At 42.5% G+C, this 18,644-nt stretch overlaps 1 protein-coding gene across 3 annotated transcripts; it reads right to left on the bottom strand.

The window, feature by feature from the left end:
• Positions 1 to 2,174: 2,174 nt before the first annotated feature.
• LOC143301263 (uncharacterized) lies at positions 2,175 to 15,852 on the bottom strand. 3 transcript variants are annotated; one of them, XM_076615415.1, is made up of 9 exons: positions 15,720 to 15,852; positions 15,009 to 15,084; positions 14,367 to 14,471; positions 13,334 to 13,552; positions 12,486 to 12,623; positions 12,095 to 12,247; positions 10,637 to 10,729; positions 5,748 to 5,943; positions 2,175 to 5,029 (listed from the first exon to the last, which is right to left on the bottom strand). In XM_076615415.1, exons 2-9 carry the CDS (start codon positions 15,064 to 15,066, stop codon positions 4,909 to 4,911), a joined length of 1,083 nt encoding a protein of 360 aa, XP_076471530.1. In that variant the 5' UTR covers positions 15,067 to 15,084; positions 15,720 to 15,852; the 3' UTR covers positions 2,175 to 4,908. The 3 variants fall into 3 exon arrangements, with proteins under 3 accessions (XP_076471530.1, XP_076471527.1, XP_076471528.1); XM_076615412.1 differs by having other exon boundaries at positions 5,748 to 5,946; XM_076615413.1 differs by having other exon boundaries at positions 5,748 to 5,946; positions 15,725 to 15,799.
• Between the last annotated feature and the right edge of the window lie 2,792 nt (positions 15,853 to 18,644).

The raw sequence follows: 18,644 nt of genomic DNA on the forward strand, positions 1-18,644 counted from the left end.
TGTGTGAATGTGTGTCTTCATGTTTTACATTTATTTGCTTATTTATCATCATTGTTGTCTTATTTATTTATTTATTCATTTTATTTATTATTGTTACTACTACATTTTTTATATTGTAATTATTTATTTTTTCATTTTTAAAAAATTTATTTACTTATTTATGCACGATTATCTATTATTTATTCACCTTTTTTTTCTCAAGGCCTCACTAAGCGCGTTGGGTAACGCTGCTGGTCAGGCATCTGCTTGGCAGATGTGGTGTAGCGTATATGGATTTGTCCGAACGCAGTGACGCCTCCTTGAGCTACTGAAACTGTCAAACTGACTGGAGCTACCTTGATCCTGTGAAACAGGTTTATTTCCTGAAATCTGGATACATTTTGCAAGATCACTTTTATCTCAGTCTGGTTCGATGTCTGCATCTAGTTGAAGATTAATCATAGTGGTAAAAGATTCCCGGAGAGTAAATCCCAAACTTTGCCGACGAAATTTTCCAGGAACTGTTCCTTTTAGTCCTTCAATCTGATCAAAGTTTCCCTGTTCCTATATGGCAATGAAATATGTGTAATAGAAAAATAAAGACGGAAGCACCAAGAAAGAGGAAGCAAGACCGACTACTAATATCATTTAGCTATCAAACACATATTGTAGAACTTTGTACAACAGCTTTAAAAAAAAATAAAATAAAATAAATTTTAAAAAACTAAAAAAAACCAACTTGTAAACTAGTTATAAAACTTTCTCTTTGGATTTGAATCGGCGGAACGTGTATGCGTGCACTCGACATCAATCCACTGAATCGCTAATCCTTAGGAGACTTAAGAAACTCATTTGATGGAACTTTCAAGCTTTTTATTTCATGACACATGCTGCTTATAGTTTTCTGTGTTTCAATTCCTCTGTGGTCGCAATAGTTACTGATTATCAGCTATTCATATATACTGTACTTAATCCTAACTTGTCATTTCTAAAATATTCCCGTTAAACAAAATAACTCATCGTGGCTGCATGAATATTTTAATTATCAGGTTAACCAAAAAAAAGTAATTTATCAGGTTTAGAAAGTTATGTATCTTTGTATAGTTTTATGGTGTTCAAGATGATTCTTTTATGATTTCTTAAAATTAATTCATGAGTGTAGTTAACTAATGCAGAACCACTTCAATTCTTCAGCTAGAACGCACTAAAATAATTGATATAAATGATGTTATGAGTGACTTAACAGATAAACAAATTTTAGTGAAATGAGATGCAGTTAAACGAAATATGAATAAACAAATATTGATATAAATGATGTTATGAGTAAATAAACAAATAAACAAGTGTGAAAGAAGAGATCATTAAAAAAAAAAAAAAAAAAGATTATAAAGCACTGTGCAGAAAAAGAAAATGTTTGATGAAAACTTGCCTACATCGCAACCCGACCAGAAACAACATAAAACAAATAGCAGCTTGTACTGGTTAACAACGACAGGGGAACCCTTTGTGTGTGTGTGTGTGTGTGTTTTGAAGCACAGCGACATCACTGAACTGGAAGGGAACACAGAAGGTGTGTAAAGCAGAGCCACATGCAGGGATGAGCGGAGTGTTCATGCAGGACACACACCCAAGTGTACAAACCTGGTTTTCAAACAGGGCAAAAAAAGAAATGGACAAATTTATCACCTTCATGCGCAAACAAAATTTTAAAAGAAAAATTCGGGAACACCCCTTTCACGCACAAGTGCTCAACCGAATCAAATATAACGGGAAATGTGACATTTCACAAATGCTACTAGTAGGTACATACGTATATCTATACAAAAACTGAGAAGGGGGCAAAACAACAACAAAACACTCCACCGAGATATTCATTCAGTATGACACAATGCTGCGACACTTAGCTGACATTGTGCTTTTTCCCCATTTTTTTTCAAGGTACAGCACAAACATCTTTTTTTTATCTGGCTAAATGATTGTGTGTGGTAACGTATGATGAAAGACATGCGTTAAAAAAGTTCGTAAATTTCATTCTTTTAAAAAAAATGAAATGTGAGAGAAATTCAAGATTCACACCATGTATTGTTCTAATAATTCAGTTGCGGATACACTGATGTGTCAAACTCAACAGCAACCCCCCCCCCCCCCCCCCCCCCCGCCCCCCAAAAAAAGGAAAAAGAAAAGAAGATAACAAAGGCAGCCTCAAAAGTATACCATTTAAGACCACAGCATGCACGGGCCTCACCTGATCATCCTCCGATCCCTGCATGGCAGCGTGCACAGAGAGAACAGCGGTGCTGACAAAATAGGAAACTGTTACAGGTATGTCTGCTGTGTTAGTGCCACACACACATTGTTCATTCATACCATCAGGCACGTGTACGCTGACAACAGCACACAGTTCATCACCCCAGATGTACAGTCAAAACACTGAATTTGTGGGCCATATAAATGAGATGCATAGGTCCAGGTTTTTGTTGTTTTTTGTTTTGTTTTTGTTGTTTTTACCGCTGCTGTTTGGTATTTTTAAATTGCGGAGATTTCCTTCCGTCATGCCACACACATACACCTCACACGTGGACCACTGGTTCCCATTCTGCCTCAAAATCTTGTCTTGGATTTAGCAATGTAAACCTTCATGTCCAATATAACACTCAGAGGAACAGGAATAGCTTCAGTTAATATCAAGGTAGGGTCAAGGAAAAGATCATGAAGATTTGAATTTTGTACAAGTTTGATTGCTATGTACGGGAGGGAATAAATTTTGGCCACATACATTCTCTCAAAACTGTGACACCGGAGATGTAAGATTTGGTACGGTATTTCTCCATGCCCTTTTCTTTGATGAAGCTGTGAAAATGACAAATAATCCACACCAATCATTTCGAATCAGGCAATTTCAATCCAATGGCAGGGATATAAAAGGTCACTTTGTCTTCGAAACTCATAGATTATACAGAAGAAAGGAGCAGGTGTAGAATATCTAGTGTGTGTTAGGAACCCAGCAGATTCTGCTTGGGAGTATGGGGCAGGGAAGCGGGGCCTCGTGTCTGAACCATAAAAAGTGGACGGATTAAAAACACTAAAGCCACTGAGTTCAGCTGATTAAGTAAGGAGTTTGCACTGGCACTATGGTTTGTACCGTCCAAGGAATTCATGTACCTTTCCATTTCAGACTTCCAACTGGAAATGAAGGTACATGATACATCCCCCTTTTGAACGAACAGAAGGAAGATGCGCGCGCGCGCGTGTGTGTGTGTGTGTGTGTGTGTGTGCACATTTCGTAGAGAGAAAAAAAAGATTAAAAAAAAATGTTTAAAGAAAGAAAGGAGGAAACGAAAAAAAGAATGAAAAAAGGGGTGGGGGTGGGGCTTAACTCGGATCACGTTCCTTTGCAAACTTTCATATTTGATACTTCATGAAAACACTTTCGCACTGGCATCTTTATATTTCACTGACGCAACTATACACTGGATGAGCAAGTCAATTAGAATTGGAATGTTAAAAAAAATGGATGGATTTTTTAAACAGCTGACCTTTTCTTGTCTGTCCTTCAAGTATCCATTGCAGAGAAGTGGGTAAATTATGCGTGAAAAATCTCCACCCTGCCCCTGATTTTCTGAACTGCGCTTACAGCACACAAGATTTAACAAACTCGAACATGAAATCCTAAATATACCTCAATCAGTGGTACATACACATTGAGTTAGACTCAGATAATGGAAGACGAAATGAAACAGGGAGGGGGGGCGTAGGGGGGAGGGGGTTCTGGTTGGGATTATTGTGATACAGTGCATTGTATCAAATGTTTCACAATCAAAGCCTCACTCTCTAAATTTGATGTTCCTACTGTCGAAGTGCTTGACTGACCACAAGCATGTTTACAGGCACACTCACGCACGCACACATACACGCGCGCGCGATCTGGGTAGTCATGTTGTGACAGAATAAAAGTGAAGAAAGAACATAAAAAATTCTCTCATAGCCCAGTTACCCGGCACCCACACCACAGTCCCTCCCCCCCCCCCTTCTCTCTCTCTCTGTGTCTCTTCTGATCGTCTAAAACTCGCGTAACAAGAAAGAAAAGCATGCTGAGGATTCAGCCTCTCAAACACCGCAACCTTCACCGAATCAAGTCCCAAGCCCTAACATCTTGACCTTATATAAAGGCGTCAGCCAAAAGGTCGTCAAACTCAACAAAGAAAAGCAGTCACGTTATGCCATCCCGGACAATCAATTAAACCTGCATGAATATGACAAACCGGAGACCACAAGAGCCTATGCTGGAAACACTATATTGTCACTACTGGCTGCAGCAATGTAACCATTGTGAATGTTGGCAGCAGGAAGATAATCATTGTCGCTATTGCCTGCAGCAACATAGCCATTGTTACAATTAGCTGCAGCAACGTAACCGTTGTCTCTATTGGCTGCAGCAACAACGTAACCATTGTAACTATTGGCTGCAGCAACAACGTAACCATTGTAACTATTGACTGCAGCAACAACGTATCCATTGTTGCTATCAGAATAGGTTGCAGCAACAACATAATCATTGTTTCTATTGGCTGCAGCAACAACCATTGTCACTACTGCCTGCAGCAACAATGTAACTATTGTCACTATTGGCTGTAGCAACAACGTAACTATTGTCTCTATTGGCTGCAGCAACAACCATTGTCACTATTGCCTGCATCAACAACGTAACTATTGTCACTATTGGCTGCAGCAACAATGTAACCATTGTCACTATTGGCTGCAGCAACAACGTAACCAACCACAGCAGGTGCTTCGCTGTCACGAGGCAGACCAACTGATCATGTGTCCATCCAGGTCCCTCGGGTGTGGGGCTACCTGGACCATTGTGGGTCTGTCTGGAGGTCTACCTCACCGCTTAGGTGTGGGTACACCCGGAACGTTGGGTAGGGTCTACCTTGACCCCTGGGGCCTGTACACTCGGTTTCCCCATACCTGGGTAGCGTTGGGTCCGAATCGGTAAACCAGCTTCTTCCCCAAAACCGGTTCCAAGATCTGTCGATGGTAGTAGTACCTGCAATACAGCATACATGTTTAATGCGCAGCAACATTTTTTTCACTCAACACCGCAAGACCGTGGAATTGTTGACCAAGGACATACTATGAATACTGAATGACACGGTTTGCTGGAATTCTCCAGCACACAACCTATTTACATCAGCTTATCGTCTTTCCCATTTAAGGACCATCTCTTCAGCCTATTATCTGCCATTCAGTCGCTAATCACTGTCTCTCTCTCTTTAATCTTTAATTCTTGTTGAGATAAAAATCTTTAACTGGCATCTTCACACGTCATTTGTCATTGCATGTGATTCATAATTTTCATACTAACGAAAGAAGAAGAACGGAGAAATCGAAGAGGGGAAGAACCCGGAATGAGGTGCGAGACGACGTGGAAGAGGAGCAGGAAAAAAAAAAAAGATGAAGTAGAAGCAGCACAAGACGACAAACAAAGAGAAGAGTGAGGAGGGGAAGAAGAAAAAGAAGAAGAGCCGGCATCAACAACAGAAAGCACATGAAGAAAAAGAAGGGGCATGAAAAGAAGAACGATAAGAAAGACAACAATAAGCAACAGAAGGAGAAGCAGAAGAAGAGCGAGGAGAATTTCAGGCAGCAGAAACTGGAACACACACACACACACACACACACACACACACTAAATAAAATAAAAGACGGGGAAAATGACCAAAACAAAACCCAGACAGACATAACAGTGCTGTGTTGACACTGACCTGAGGGCACGGCTCAGCTTCTCGTAGGTCATCTGGCCGTTGTTCTTTCGCATGCCCCACATGTTGGCGATGGCCTTGGAGTTATTCAGGCGGAACGTGCAGTCGTCACGGTCCACCCACTCTATCAGCTCGGGATTGTACTTCGGGTCTTTCAGCAGGCGGTAGACAAACTCCCATAGGCGCTCCGTGCGTGTCACTGCTGCAATGTGGGAAACAGTGCAAATAACCGATATCGATTCTCTCTCTCTCTCTCTCTCTCTCTCTGTATAATGCCCATTGTGAATGTATACAAATATTTAGGTATTTATTTTTCTACACGTTTGAGTTTTACATTTGCATGTAAAAACCTTGCAAGTAGAGCAAAAAATGCATTGTTATATGTTATTGTTATATGAAGAAATTGTCATTAGTACAAAACGAATCTCTGAAATTATTCCTAAAAATATTTGATTCTCAGATCCAGCCTATGATACAGTACGGGGCAGAATTATGGGGTCTTGACTCTGCTGCTATACACTGTGAAAAAATTCATCTATATGCTTTGAAAAAAATTTTAGGGGTCTCCCTTCAGACACCAAATGATCTCGTCTATGGTGAGACTGACAGATACCCAATATCGTTGCTCTCTACCGTTAAATGTATTAAGTACTGGCTCAAGTTAACACAAATGGATGAACACAGATTGCCATATAAAGCATACAAAATGTTGTTAGACTTAGATAATAAGGGTAGAAGAAATTGGGTTTCAAATGTTAGAAAGAAATTATATGAGTACGGTTTTGGTTTTGTATGGCTAAATCAAGGTGTTGAAGATATAAATGTTTTTATTCGTGTCTTCCGCGAAAGATTGGTTGATTGTAGATGGCAAAGTTGGAATTTTGGTTGATTGTATATGGCAAAGTTGGAATTCTCATATCCAGGACAGTGACAGATTTAAGCTATACTGAATGATCAATAATTTGCATAGTGTTCCAATTTATACGCGTATGCATATTGCTACAGGTTTGAAGCATTTAATGACGAAATTTAGGTTCGATGTCTCTGATATTTTTACTCATCAGTATCGTTATAGGCAGTCAAACATTTGTAATTTGTTATGCCCATTATGCAAAGAATCAACTGAAGATGAGGTCCATTTTGTGCTTAGTTGTCCAGCATTGAGAAATATTTGAGAACGATTAATTGCACTCAAATTTTATAGACAGCCTTGTTTATTTAAACTCATTTTGTTATTGTCGTCTACGAACGAAACTATTGTACAACATTTTGCTTTATATTTGCATAGAGCTTTTAAACAACGCAATGCTTATGTAACGTAATTTTTCTTTGTAGTAATATGCGACTTAACGTCAATTCCATGTGTACCCCCTTCTAAGGGGCTATGGCCTATATGAATAAAACATCTACATCTACATCTCTCTGTTTGTGTGTGTGTGTGTGTGTGTGTGTGTGTGTGTGTGTGTGTGTGTGTGTGTGTGTGTGTTGAACAGACTGATATTTTGCCCGGAAGTACTGATTTGCTGTCGTGAGCTCTTTAACACAGTCCATACGCTCAATCAGATCAAGACGTCGACTTGTTTGTTTGTCAATCTGTTCGTTTGTTAATTCCGAAATACAATCATCCATCAGAATCCTTCAAGTTTCTCCCGTGGGGAATGGAGGTGAAGAGGTTGGGGGGGTGGGGGTGGGGTGCAAGGATTGAAGGACTGTCATCTTTTGCTTTCAAACGTTGTACCGGGCGGCTGACGTCAGAGTACCTCAGGTGGGACAATCTTTGGACTGGAGGAGCTTCCGCACTGCACGTGCACGTGAGAAACACTGAGGAGTGTGATTGTTGGAGAAATCCCACAATCTACTCCCCCGTTAACCCCCTCAGAATCCACGGACGTATATTTGTCCTTGACAGAATCCCAGAGAGAGAGAGAGAGAGGTGAGTTCTTGGATATCCAGAAATGGAAAATCCGCTAGTTGAGAAGCGTTTTGCATATATGCAGATTGCACCCAAACCTGCGTAGACCCACGCAGAGCACAAACACCACGTGGGTTGTCAGTACCGCATCACGCCACATGGCCTGCAGCGTAGGGGGTTTCCCCTCCATGAATTAGACGGCAGACTGAACTGCAGGTGTGTGTGTGTGTGTGTGTGTGTGTATGTGACAATAGACCCCACACGAAAAACTCGGAGAGCAACAGTTACTGGGTTGTTAAACTCTAAAGTACGCGCATGTCAGTGTGTGTGCATGTATGTGTGTGTGTGAGGAGTGTTGTCCTTGCTGTTGAGGCCTGATACTCAGATGTGGAATGAACCGGGTGTCCGGCTCTGCTTGTGATGAATTTCTATTTCATTGAATTTATAATTATGTCCACTTGTTTTCTGCTTTAAGGACATGCGAGTTTGCTATAAGGACAATCGAGCTGAGTGTGTGGGGGTATGCGAGTGTGTGTGTCGGTGTACGGTGTGTGTGTGTGTGTGTGTGCAAGAGTTGGTGCGGTGTTAATTGTGGAAGTAGGAAGTGTTTCACGTCCGGTTTCGGTCGACAAAATTTTGTTTTATTTGCGACTCTTCTGTCTCTTGCAAGTTCCCCACCCACTACCCCCCCTACGCACACTACCCTCCTCCTCCAACCCCTCTCCTCCTGTGTCTCTACTATTCCCTTTTTCTACGTTGTTTAATATATTATGCATGAACTCTGTGTGTGTGTGTGTGTGTGTGTGTGTGTGAGCGCGTGCGTAAGCGCAGGTAGGCCTACTGCCGCGAGTGACGAAACGTCGCGCAGGGATCGTTTGTAACCGGAGCACAAATGGGAGTGACCTTTGTGGCTCAGGCGAGTTTCGGTTGTATCATTGCCTTTTTTGGAAAACTGCTCAACCGGCTTTGTGGTTTGCATGGTGGCCTCGCGAGCCCGCTGTTGTAGTGTGGAGCGTGTGTGTGTGTACGCACACGATCGTGTGTGTGTGTGTGAGTGTGTGTGTGTGTGTGTGTGTGTGTCCTACTTTCCAGCTCACAACCGAAACTGAAACCGGAACGTGAGTTTCAAAACAAAATCACTACTCAGTGCCACCTCCGTCCACCAACCTTCCTCCATCTTCTTTTGACATGGGCTCAGAAGACGGGGGAAAAAACCAGCCGACACATTATATCAGATTATATAATGAGGACAACCAGTTTCTAAGCCATGCAGCTGACAAGGGGGTGGTGGGGTGGGGTGGGGGTGGGGGGTGGGGGGTGGGAGTGTGGAAGACAGTGGGGAGGCGAGCAATCTGGGTTGGCTCCGTCAAATGCCCAGCAGCCGGCGTATTTATCTGTCTGTCCCCACCATTATCTGTCCTTTTATCAGTACATGACGATTGACTGCAGGAATCCTCCTAGGTTTTGCTTCAAAGGAAAAAGCGATGGATCTTTATTTACACCAGTACAAAAATAATTATATTATACTGTCAGTCTGAAACTGTCTCAATAACACACACACACACACACACACACACACACACACAGGGTGGGGTTGATGTAGCCTGTTGCGTGTGTCCTCGTTCATATCTATCGTAATTTCGCGGCAGTTGGAGTCGTCATGGCCTCGTAGTAAAAATGAAGGTGTCAACAGCACTACAGTCTGCGTGCTTGATCCAGAAGAAAGAAATCACTATGACCAGGCGTCACTATCAGGCTGAACATTGGGGCTGTGCAAATACATGTAACAGTGCCACCCTAATGAAAAAAAGCCACATCAAGTAGTCGACTGAGAATAATCATTTAGACGCTGACCAACTGGGGAAAATCTGGATAGATCGAATATGAATTGTTTTTCATATTACTACCCTGTCCGTCGGTGTTTTTTCGCGCACGCGTGCACACACACACACACACACACACACACACACAGAGAAGAGAGAGAGAGAGAGAGAGAGAGAGAGAGAGAGAGAGAGAGAGAGAGAGAGAGAGAGAATAATAATAATAAAAAACGAAGCCGGGAAATTAAGGAAGGTCAGTTGTCGTTATTTTTGTTTTGCAAAACACAAGCTAGAAGTAGGCCTATATTTCTCAAACAGTAAAGTGAGAAAGCAATTGCTATCGATAGTAAAACAAAATCACACACTCACACAAACACGTAGGCAAGTGAATTTTTCAAGACGACGCGTTTGATAGATTAAAAACTGCATGCTTACTGAATGTCTAACACTGATCATACGGTGTTTCAAAATGGCACACACACACACACACACACACACACACACACACACACACATATATATATATATATATATATACATATACATCATATTAAAAATGGTAGGCTTGCATAAATTTTAAAGTTGTTCAAATCGGCACACAAGTTAAAATTCAGACTGCGTGCAAAATTCAAATCAGTGGCAAAGTCGGTTCATGGTTGTTTCTGAACAGCGCATGACTTGACCCGAAAGAGTCCTCTCTCTCTCTGTTGTTTCTTTCACAAAATTATAATGGTTTCAAAGAGAATGTGGAGTGATGGCCTAGGGGTAACGCGTCCGCCTAGGAAGCGAGAGAATTTGAGCGTGCTGGTTCGAATCACGGCTCAGCCGCTGATATTTTCTCCCCCTCCACTAGACCTTGAGTGGTGGTCTGGACGCTAGTCATTCGGATGAGACGAAAAACCGAGGTCCCGTGTGCAGCATGCACTTAGCGCACGTAAAAGAACCCACGGCAACAAAGGGGTTGTCCCTGGCAAAATTCTGTAGGAAAATCCACTTCGATAGGAAAAAAAAATAAAAGTGCACGCAGGAAAAAAAACAACAACAAAAAAAAAATGGGTGGCACTGTAGTATAGCGACGCGCTCTCCCTGGGGAGAGCAGCCCGAATATCACACAGAGAAATCTGTTGTGATAAAAAGAAATACAAATACAAATAACTCACATGGCCTTCTCTTGGCTGGCAGACGATCATCCGGGTTTTCTGTGGTCAGATGGCCGGCGTCTTGATACGGAAAGGGAGCACAATGGTTCATGCCTGGAAAAAAAAAAAAAAAAAAAAAATCAGCATCAGTGTAAGCGATTCTGTTACAGAGATAAGTGTTTGAGGTGGTAATCTAACAGTATCGCGTCCACTCTCAATCTCCGCGGTAAAAACTGTGCTGAATCCGAATGCACGGTCTCAACCCCACCCGACAGTTCGGTTCATTTAAAAAAACAAACAAACAACAAAAAAACAACAACAACAACTGAATGCAATAGGCTACAATCAATGATAATAATAAGATAAAAAAAAAAAAAAAAAAATAAAAAAGAAGAAAGAAGAAAAAAGCCATGACGTACTTATTGCAGTGCGATCCTTTGTTCCATATACGCTGAATGTAACAGGCTATATTCAATAATTAAAAGAGGCCATGGCACAGATGTACTGGTCGAAACCTATACGATACAGATTTAATACTGGAAATACTGTGTTTATCACACAAATACTAGACATATAGATGTACTTTTCCGCCTGCCGGCAATGACAAAAACAAACAAACAAAAAACAAACAAAACAAAACAAAACAAAAAAGGGAAAGAAAAAAAAGGAAACCGTATACTTTGTTGCATAAATTGCACAGAAATACACCTTTGGCTTGCTAAACATTGAATGGGATAACTAATCACACATATTATTCAAGGGAAAAAAATATGGCAACAGCAATTGTTTGTGTGCAATTGTAATTGTAGAATGCATAAGACGATTTTTATAATCAGCAAATGATATTCGATTAAATGACAGGAAAGGCAATGAAAACATACTGAAATACAGCAGATGCATTTACTTCATGCATGGAACGTATCGTGAAGCCGGCAAGTGGGCGCTGCAAATTGTGATGTGTATGTTTTTTTCTGTGATAATGAATTGAAAGTCAGCGCAGCTTCTTTGCGGAATGGGTTTACACCTTATTTATCTATTTAATTCTAAGAGGAAAATTGAAGTTCTTATTGATTCTTCGTTACATACTGGCGTTTTATTGGCCCTAGACTGGGGGTGGGGTGGGGTAAGCAGTAAAAATACCTCTCTCTACCCGTTGTCTGATCTTGTAAAAGGAAGCTCTGAAACAAGAGATGTTGCAATCCATTCTATCAACAGCCTTCTGTTATACTGGAATATGTGGAGAGAAAAAAAAGTATACCTATAAGCAACTCCGGCACCAGGCTATTTATTATTCTATTGCATTGTGAGATTATTTTATAAATTTATGTGTCCAGTTACTCATTCATTTATTCTTATCCATTTATTCATTTCCGTTTTATTTGGGTTGGAGGGAATGGGATTAGTAAACACAGGAGTTTTACACATGGAAATATGGTGTGGAAAAAAAGTAGTACAATGCAATACAGTGTCCACACTGACCATAACTGGACGTCCTGTTGTGGTAGCAGTTGTCGTCCTGGTAAGCTTGGAACATCATGTTATCGTTCATGTTGTTGTTGTTCATGGCGTCTTCCATGTAGCACATGTATTTGTTGTCTTCCAGCAGCCTGGGCGTCGTGTCTGCGGTCATTTCTGTTGAACATACCAACACTTGTACCTGCAGTCACTGTGCTGGAGTCTTCTGCAATGTTCTGAAATCGTCTGCACTGTGTTTCTCCTCAGATTCATAAACTCTGGACAAGTATCAATGAATGATTAAAGTTTTGAAATCGAACGGCAGGATCTTCCATGTTATCAACAATGCTCCAAACACACACACACACACACACACACACACACACACACACCGCTGTCTCTAGAGGTGTGTTACCTTTTTTGACAGGGAAGGTACCAGGGATGTCGATGTCCACGTTAATGTCATAGGTCAGCCCCCCGCCCAGCTTCACCTCGGCATTGCCGTTACCTATGTGACACACCTGGAAACCAGCCTTGGTCTCTACCCACTCCCCTGCCACAGAAATCAAATCAAAGTAAAAAATGCCAATTGGAAATTTGTTTGCGAAATCACAAGCTCTTTATAACACAAACATAATGTGATTAAATACACCATAAAAAGAGATTAATACTAGTCAATGCAGTCTAGATAGACTATGTAAAATAAGCCACACACACAGACACACACACACACACAGACACACACACACAGTCACACAGACACACAAACACAGACACACACACACACAATAAATTGTTGCACATGAATATGTACAAATAAAAATATCCAACAAATACATAATATCCACACACGAACGCACACACACACACACGCGCGCGCGCGCGCGCGCGCGTGCGCGCACACACATAGTTACACTTTCCTTTACTCATATATACGTGTTTTTGTTACGTGTATCTTGATACACGTATCTTTTGTCTTTGTAATCTGTATATTGTCATTCTTACACACACACACACACACACACACACACACACACACACACACACACACACACACACAGAGATATATATGTATATATATATATATATACCTCCTGTCTTTGTTACCTGCAGTTGTTGTCTTTGTCACATGCAGCTGTCCTTCTTACATGTAGTCTTTTTTATATACCTATGTGACACATATCTTTTCCTTGGGGCCGGGGATGGGCGAAGGGGTTGGGGGGACGGGGGAGGTGGGGGGGGAGGCACCGTGTGCACGCTCACCTTTGACAGCGAACAGGGAGGAGGAGGTGGCTTGCTCGGACACACAGGTGGGAAGGGAGGCATGGGGGGAGCCCTCCCACAGCCCGTCCTTCCCTGTCGCTGACCACACGGGGAATGTCTGCAGTTCCTCTCCCCCGTAACCCGGGTACATGCTGCTGTGGGGATGGCCCCATCCTGTTGGCGACGTTCCTCCCTTCTTCGGGCTGTAACTGGAGGGATCTGAACACGGAACACACACACACTTCACCACCTCCAGCAGTGCAGCTTCCACGGAACCAGGACCCAAGCCCGGAACAACATGAACCTACAGGCGTTATTAGCTGACTGCTTGTTAAACTCATTTCTGCGCGCAACACAATACTCATCATTTACTGTTATTGCATTTCCGTGACATTTTTCACTGCGACAGAGTTTCATTCAGCCTCGAGGACTCAATCAACACCCACGTTAATTATCAGCATTATCCTGAGTACAAGATTCATGTTTAGCCAGCATTTCTACATGTCCGCTTTGAGTTGTAAAAAAATCACCTGTATGTAAAATATAGTGCAATGTTTTGTAATATTTAGCGGGGTGTGCCGACAAACGGTTTGGCGTTAATTCCCGCCCCCCTTTTTATCATTATAGATACACTTTTTATTTATGCACTTGTTCATTTATAGATTGATATTCAATTCTGTCTGTCTACGATTCATGGATGCTTATTTATGAAGAAAATGATTTATCAGTAACTTGTAGTTTGACAGCGGATTGTGCATGTGGTCTCTTGGTTTCCATGTCACTGAACACACGCACAGTGAGAACAACACGGAAACAAAGCCCCAGCAGTGTCCGTTCATTGTACTTATTACTCATGTTGTCGTCCGCAAAAGAAACAGCAATGCACAATTGTTCTTTCAGTTACAGCTCTCTCTCTCTCTCTCCCCCCCCCCCCCCCCGCCCCCTGACCCGATCTCTCTCTTTCCTTCACACACACACACACACACACACACAGTCCACAGAGTCCCCCAACCAGAGAGGACAGGACGTGTACCTGCGTTAGTCAGCTGAGTGAAGTTTTGGGACAGGACAGGGGAGGACGGCTCGCTGTCCGAACAACTGGACACACCACTGTCTGGCGAGAAGGCCACGCCCTCCACTGATGGACACACCACACGCCAACTTCAATCATCACGTACGTTTCATTGACCACGCCCCTCACAATTCAACATCAAGCATCATAGTGAGCTGAACATCAACCACCAGTAGCATCTCAAAGTGTGTCTTTACCATCATACAGCCACAACCTTATTGGCCACAGGTAGGAGTTAACAGCGGTTGAGGATAGGCACTCTTCTCATCAATTAAAAGTCCATGAACTCTTCCCGTTGAGGAAGTTAATACACCTCCCCACATCCTGGAATGAAAAAATGTTTTTATTTCCCTTCAGAAATCTCACAAGAGCATCAGTTACACAATAAGTAATAGACCTGGAAGTTTGGAAAGAAAAGTACATTTTTTAGTTTTCCTTTGAAAATCAGTCCCCAAGAACAGTAATTTCGATGCTCCTCACACCCACCCCTCCTCATCCAACAATGAATTGTAACCAGATATTTGCAGTTGTCTTCTAAGTTGACCAGTCTGTTCTCAAGCCATGAAAGTGACAGAAAGCTGCTTACTTGTGTGCTGTGTTTACCTGTCTCATGAGCGGACTGAAGCAGGTCGGTGAACACATCAGACAACTCCGTCATCATGGCTCCTCACGTTCGATCCTGTGTGAGGCACACAGTGACAGCACTTAGTGTTTGACATCGTGTCAGTGGCACACTTAGTGTTTGACATCGTGTCAGTGGCACAGAACCTACCCCCACCCCACCTCCCCCCTCTCTCTCCTCCCCTCTCTTTCACACATCTATCAATGTGTATGTATACCAGCACCCAGTGTGGAAAAGGTGGGTGACAGTGGTGGGGTTGGGTTGGGTGGGGTCAGGGGGTCACCAGTCAAGTAGGGTCCTGTGCATTGGCACATCAAGTAGGGTCCTGTGCATTAGCACATCAAGTAGGGTCCTGTGCATTAGCACATCAAGTAGGGTCCTGTGCATTAGCACATCAAGCACGTAAGCTTATAATTATGTGTCCATGTTCTTAAATATGAAGTCATAGTAATCATGTGCATAATTTGGCATTGTTTTCAAAAGAACAGGTGGCCCTTGTATCAGGATGGAAAAGGTAAATCATGAAACTTTAAAATGCATGACCCCCACCCCCACCCCCACCCCCACCACACAAACACTCACACAAATCATAGTAAGCACAGAAAGCAAGCCTTGATGTTGTTCTGATGACAAATATGACAACGAACTGTAATGTTTGCATTCAGTTGCAGAAAGCTGCACACAGCACCAACCTTACACAGTGGAAGAGAGATCAACAAGCGCGGTGATCAGAGAAGCTGGAACTCCTGCATTCAACCTTCTGACTTCTCACTCCTCCCCAGCCAGACTCAGCTGCTCCCTCACGCCTCTTCCACACAACCTGCTTGGCAGTCTGAGGCCGCCGGCGTGGGGACAGGTGTTTGGGGCTTATTGATTGGCCAGTTGGCAAACAGAGCCAACCCGGAACGTGTTTACTTCGTGGTGATCATTGGCTGATCCCCCCACGCCCCCACCTCCTTCACTCCCTCCCCACTGTTCGGGATCCAATGGGCGGGGGGGCTCAGGTACGTTTGCGGTGAAGTTGGTGTTGACGCAATTGTTGTGGGCGGTGACAGCAAATCTCACCTGACGACTTGCCACGTTTTCCCCCTCATCACTCCCCATCCCACCTCCCCACTGCCTGTGTCCCCCCCCCCTCACCTCACCCCCCTTTCCCCCTTTTTTTCTTCGCCCCACTCTCTCCTTCCTTCTATTTTCCATCTTCTCCTGCTGTCACCCCTTCAAGATGGACAGAAACTGCCAGGGGTACAGTTAAAACGTGGACAGTGTTTTGGTCTTCTTCTTATCATTTAGTCGTTTTTTTTTTGTTTTTTTTTCGCTTTAACGAATTCCGGTTATTTTTATTTGTAGCTGCAGCAAGTGTATAAATGCAAGGACACTGAAAAGCACCCCCACCACACGCACACTCGCACATACAGTGTGTGTCGTGGATTTGCTTACATTGTTCTTTGATTCAAGTATTTTCGAAACTTCTCAACAGCAGAGAGATGTCCTCTTTCTCTGTAAATAGTTACTGTAACTGATAACGATAATCATAATGTACACTTATTCACAGTTTGTGTCTTTTTTTTTAAAATAGAGACCAAATCTCTGTTCACGGTCAAAACTCATAGATATGTAAATGACGAAATATAAGTGAAATATATCAATTCACACACTCTCTACAAACAGACATAAAAATACCACTCATGTAACTCACTTGCACACACACACACACACACACACACACACACACACACACACACACACACACAGGCTCGTGCGTGCGTACACACACACACACAAACACACACACACACACAGTGACACACACACACACACACGCACGCACACACACACACACACACGCACGCACACACACACGCATGCACAGTGACACACACACACACACACACACACACACACACACACACACACAAACACACACACACATCGAGACAAAAACAAAGATTTTATTTCGCCAATTTTTTTTTTCGATGTTGTTCATTTACTCATCCTTGCACCCTGTGTGTATTGCACAAGGTGGGTACAAAAACATCAAACAAACCATTGCACTCACTCCGAGACAGGCCGTGGAAGTGGAGTGTCAAATGTTCAACTAACTAGCTAGTAACTAACTGACTAATTAACTAACTGATTGAAAACGGAGGGAAGGAGAGAGTGACATATGAAAATAATCACACAACTATTTACCTTAAATCATGTAGCCTATAATAATTTTGAAAACATGAAGCATATTACAACAAGCAAGCGCACACAAATTATGACCACACATGTATCAAGATACATTGTATAACACACGGCAGTCACGGTAAACTGTAACACAGAGAGAGAGAGAGAGAGAGAGAGAGAGAGAGAGAGAGAGAGAGAGAGACAGAGAGACAGAGAGACAGAGAGAGAGAGAGTTTAAAAGGACATGCTTTTTTATCCGGCCCTCCGGGCAAAGAAATGAAACAAGCAAGCAAAACAAACAAAAACGATGATGATGATGATAACAACAACAATAATAATAATGATAACAGCTTATAAATCGAATGAAACAAAATAAAAAGAAGAGAGAGAGAGAGCAAAATAATGATAGGAAGAACAATGGCATTGCCATTAAGGCTGATTTATATCATTTGGAAGTGTGGAGCACTATACTGGATGGGTTTTCAGAGCTTTTTAAGAGGCCGTGGAAGTGGAGTGTCAAACGTTTAACTGAATATTCCAGGTGGTAGGATCATAAATCTAGTGAAAGGAAAGAGCGAGCTATTTTGTTTTACTATTTTGTTTTGACAGGTGAAACACAGAATTGGATTGTAAGAAGAAGAAAGAAAATTTCGAGATGGGTTTTAGTGACTAAGAAAGTCTAATAGATATTACAGATTTTACGATTTGTAATAGCTGTAACTTTAAACTCATTTCATACCAAATATACCAATCATCAGTAAGTCACTTGTCAAAATGAAACGAACAAAAACAAAACAAAACGAAACAGAGTTATATCATAGCAGGGCCCGGGGTGAGGAGAGAGCAGAGGATGAGGTGTGTGGAGGGGGGCAGAGGATGAGGTGTGTGGAGGGGGGCAGAGGATGAGGTGTGTGGAGGGGGGCAGAGGATGAAGGCCTCAACATGGAGGAAGCCGAAAGATTCAGTCCATGGTTCGTGGTTCAGGTTTCCTGCACAAAATTTTTTCCTCCACACACTCCCCCATACCATCCTCGCTACACTTTGAACAGTAGTCTGGGTGTCAGTCTTTCAGACGGAAAGATAAACCAAACTCCTCTGAGCAGCATGCGTTCAACGCATGTTGAAGAACCCCGGTACAGCAACAAGAGAAGTTTGTCCTTCGCAAAAGTAGAAGAAACACACTTTGGTGTGTACACAGCTGTACACAGACGACAGAAAAACCGGGGAGAAAAAGAAAGGAGGAAAAAGGGAGGGGTGGGGATGGGGGTGACACCAGACTGTGGTGATGCGTGCGCGTGTGTGTGTGCATTTCGTCTGTGCATGCTTTGATGCTTGGCAGATGATGATATGTGGTCTAGTTCGCTGTTTTGACGTGACTGCGTTCACATGGAATGGATTTTGGAGATTTTTACATGTGGTTGTGATTTTCGTGTAAAGTGTTTCTT

The sequence above is a fragment of the Babylonia areolata genome, chromosome 27, assembly GCF_041734735.1.
Source record: "Babylonia areolata isolate BAREFJ2019XMU chromosome 27, ASM4173473v1, whole genome shotgun sequence".
In the NCBI taxonomy this organism is placed as follows: Eukaryota; Metazoa; Mollusca; class Gastropoda; order Neogastropoda; family Buccinidae; genus Babylonia; species Babylonia areolata.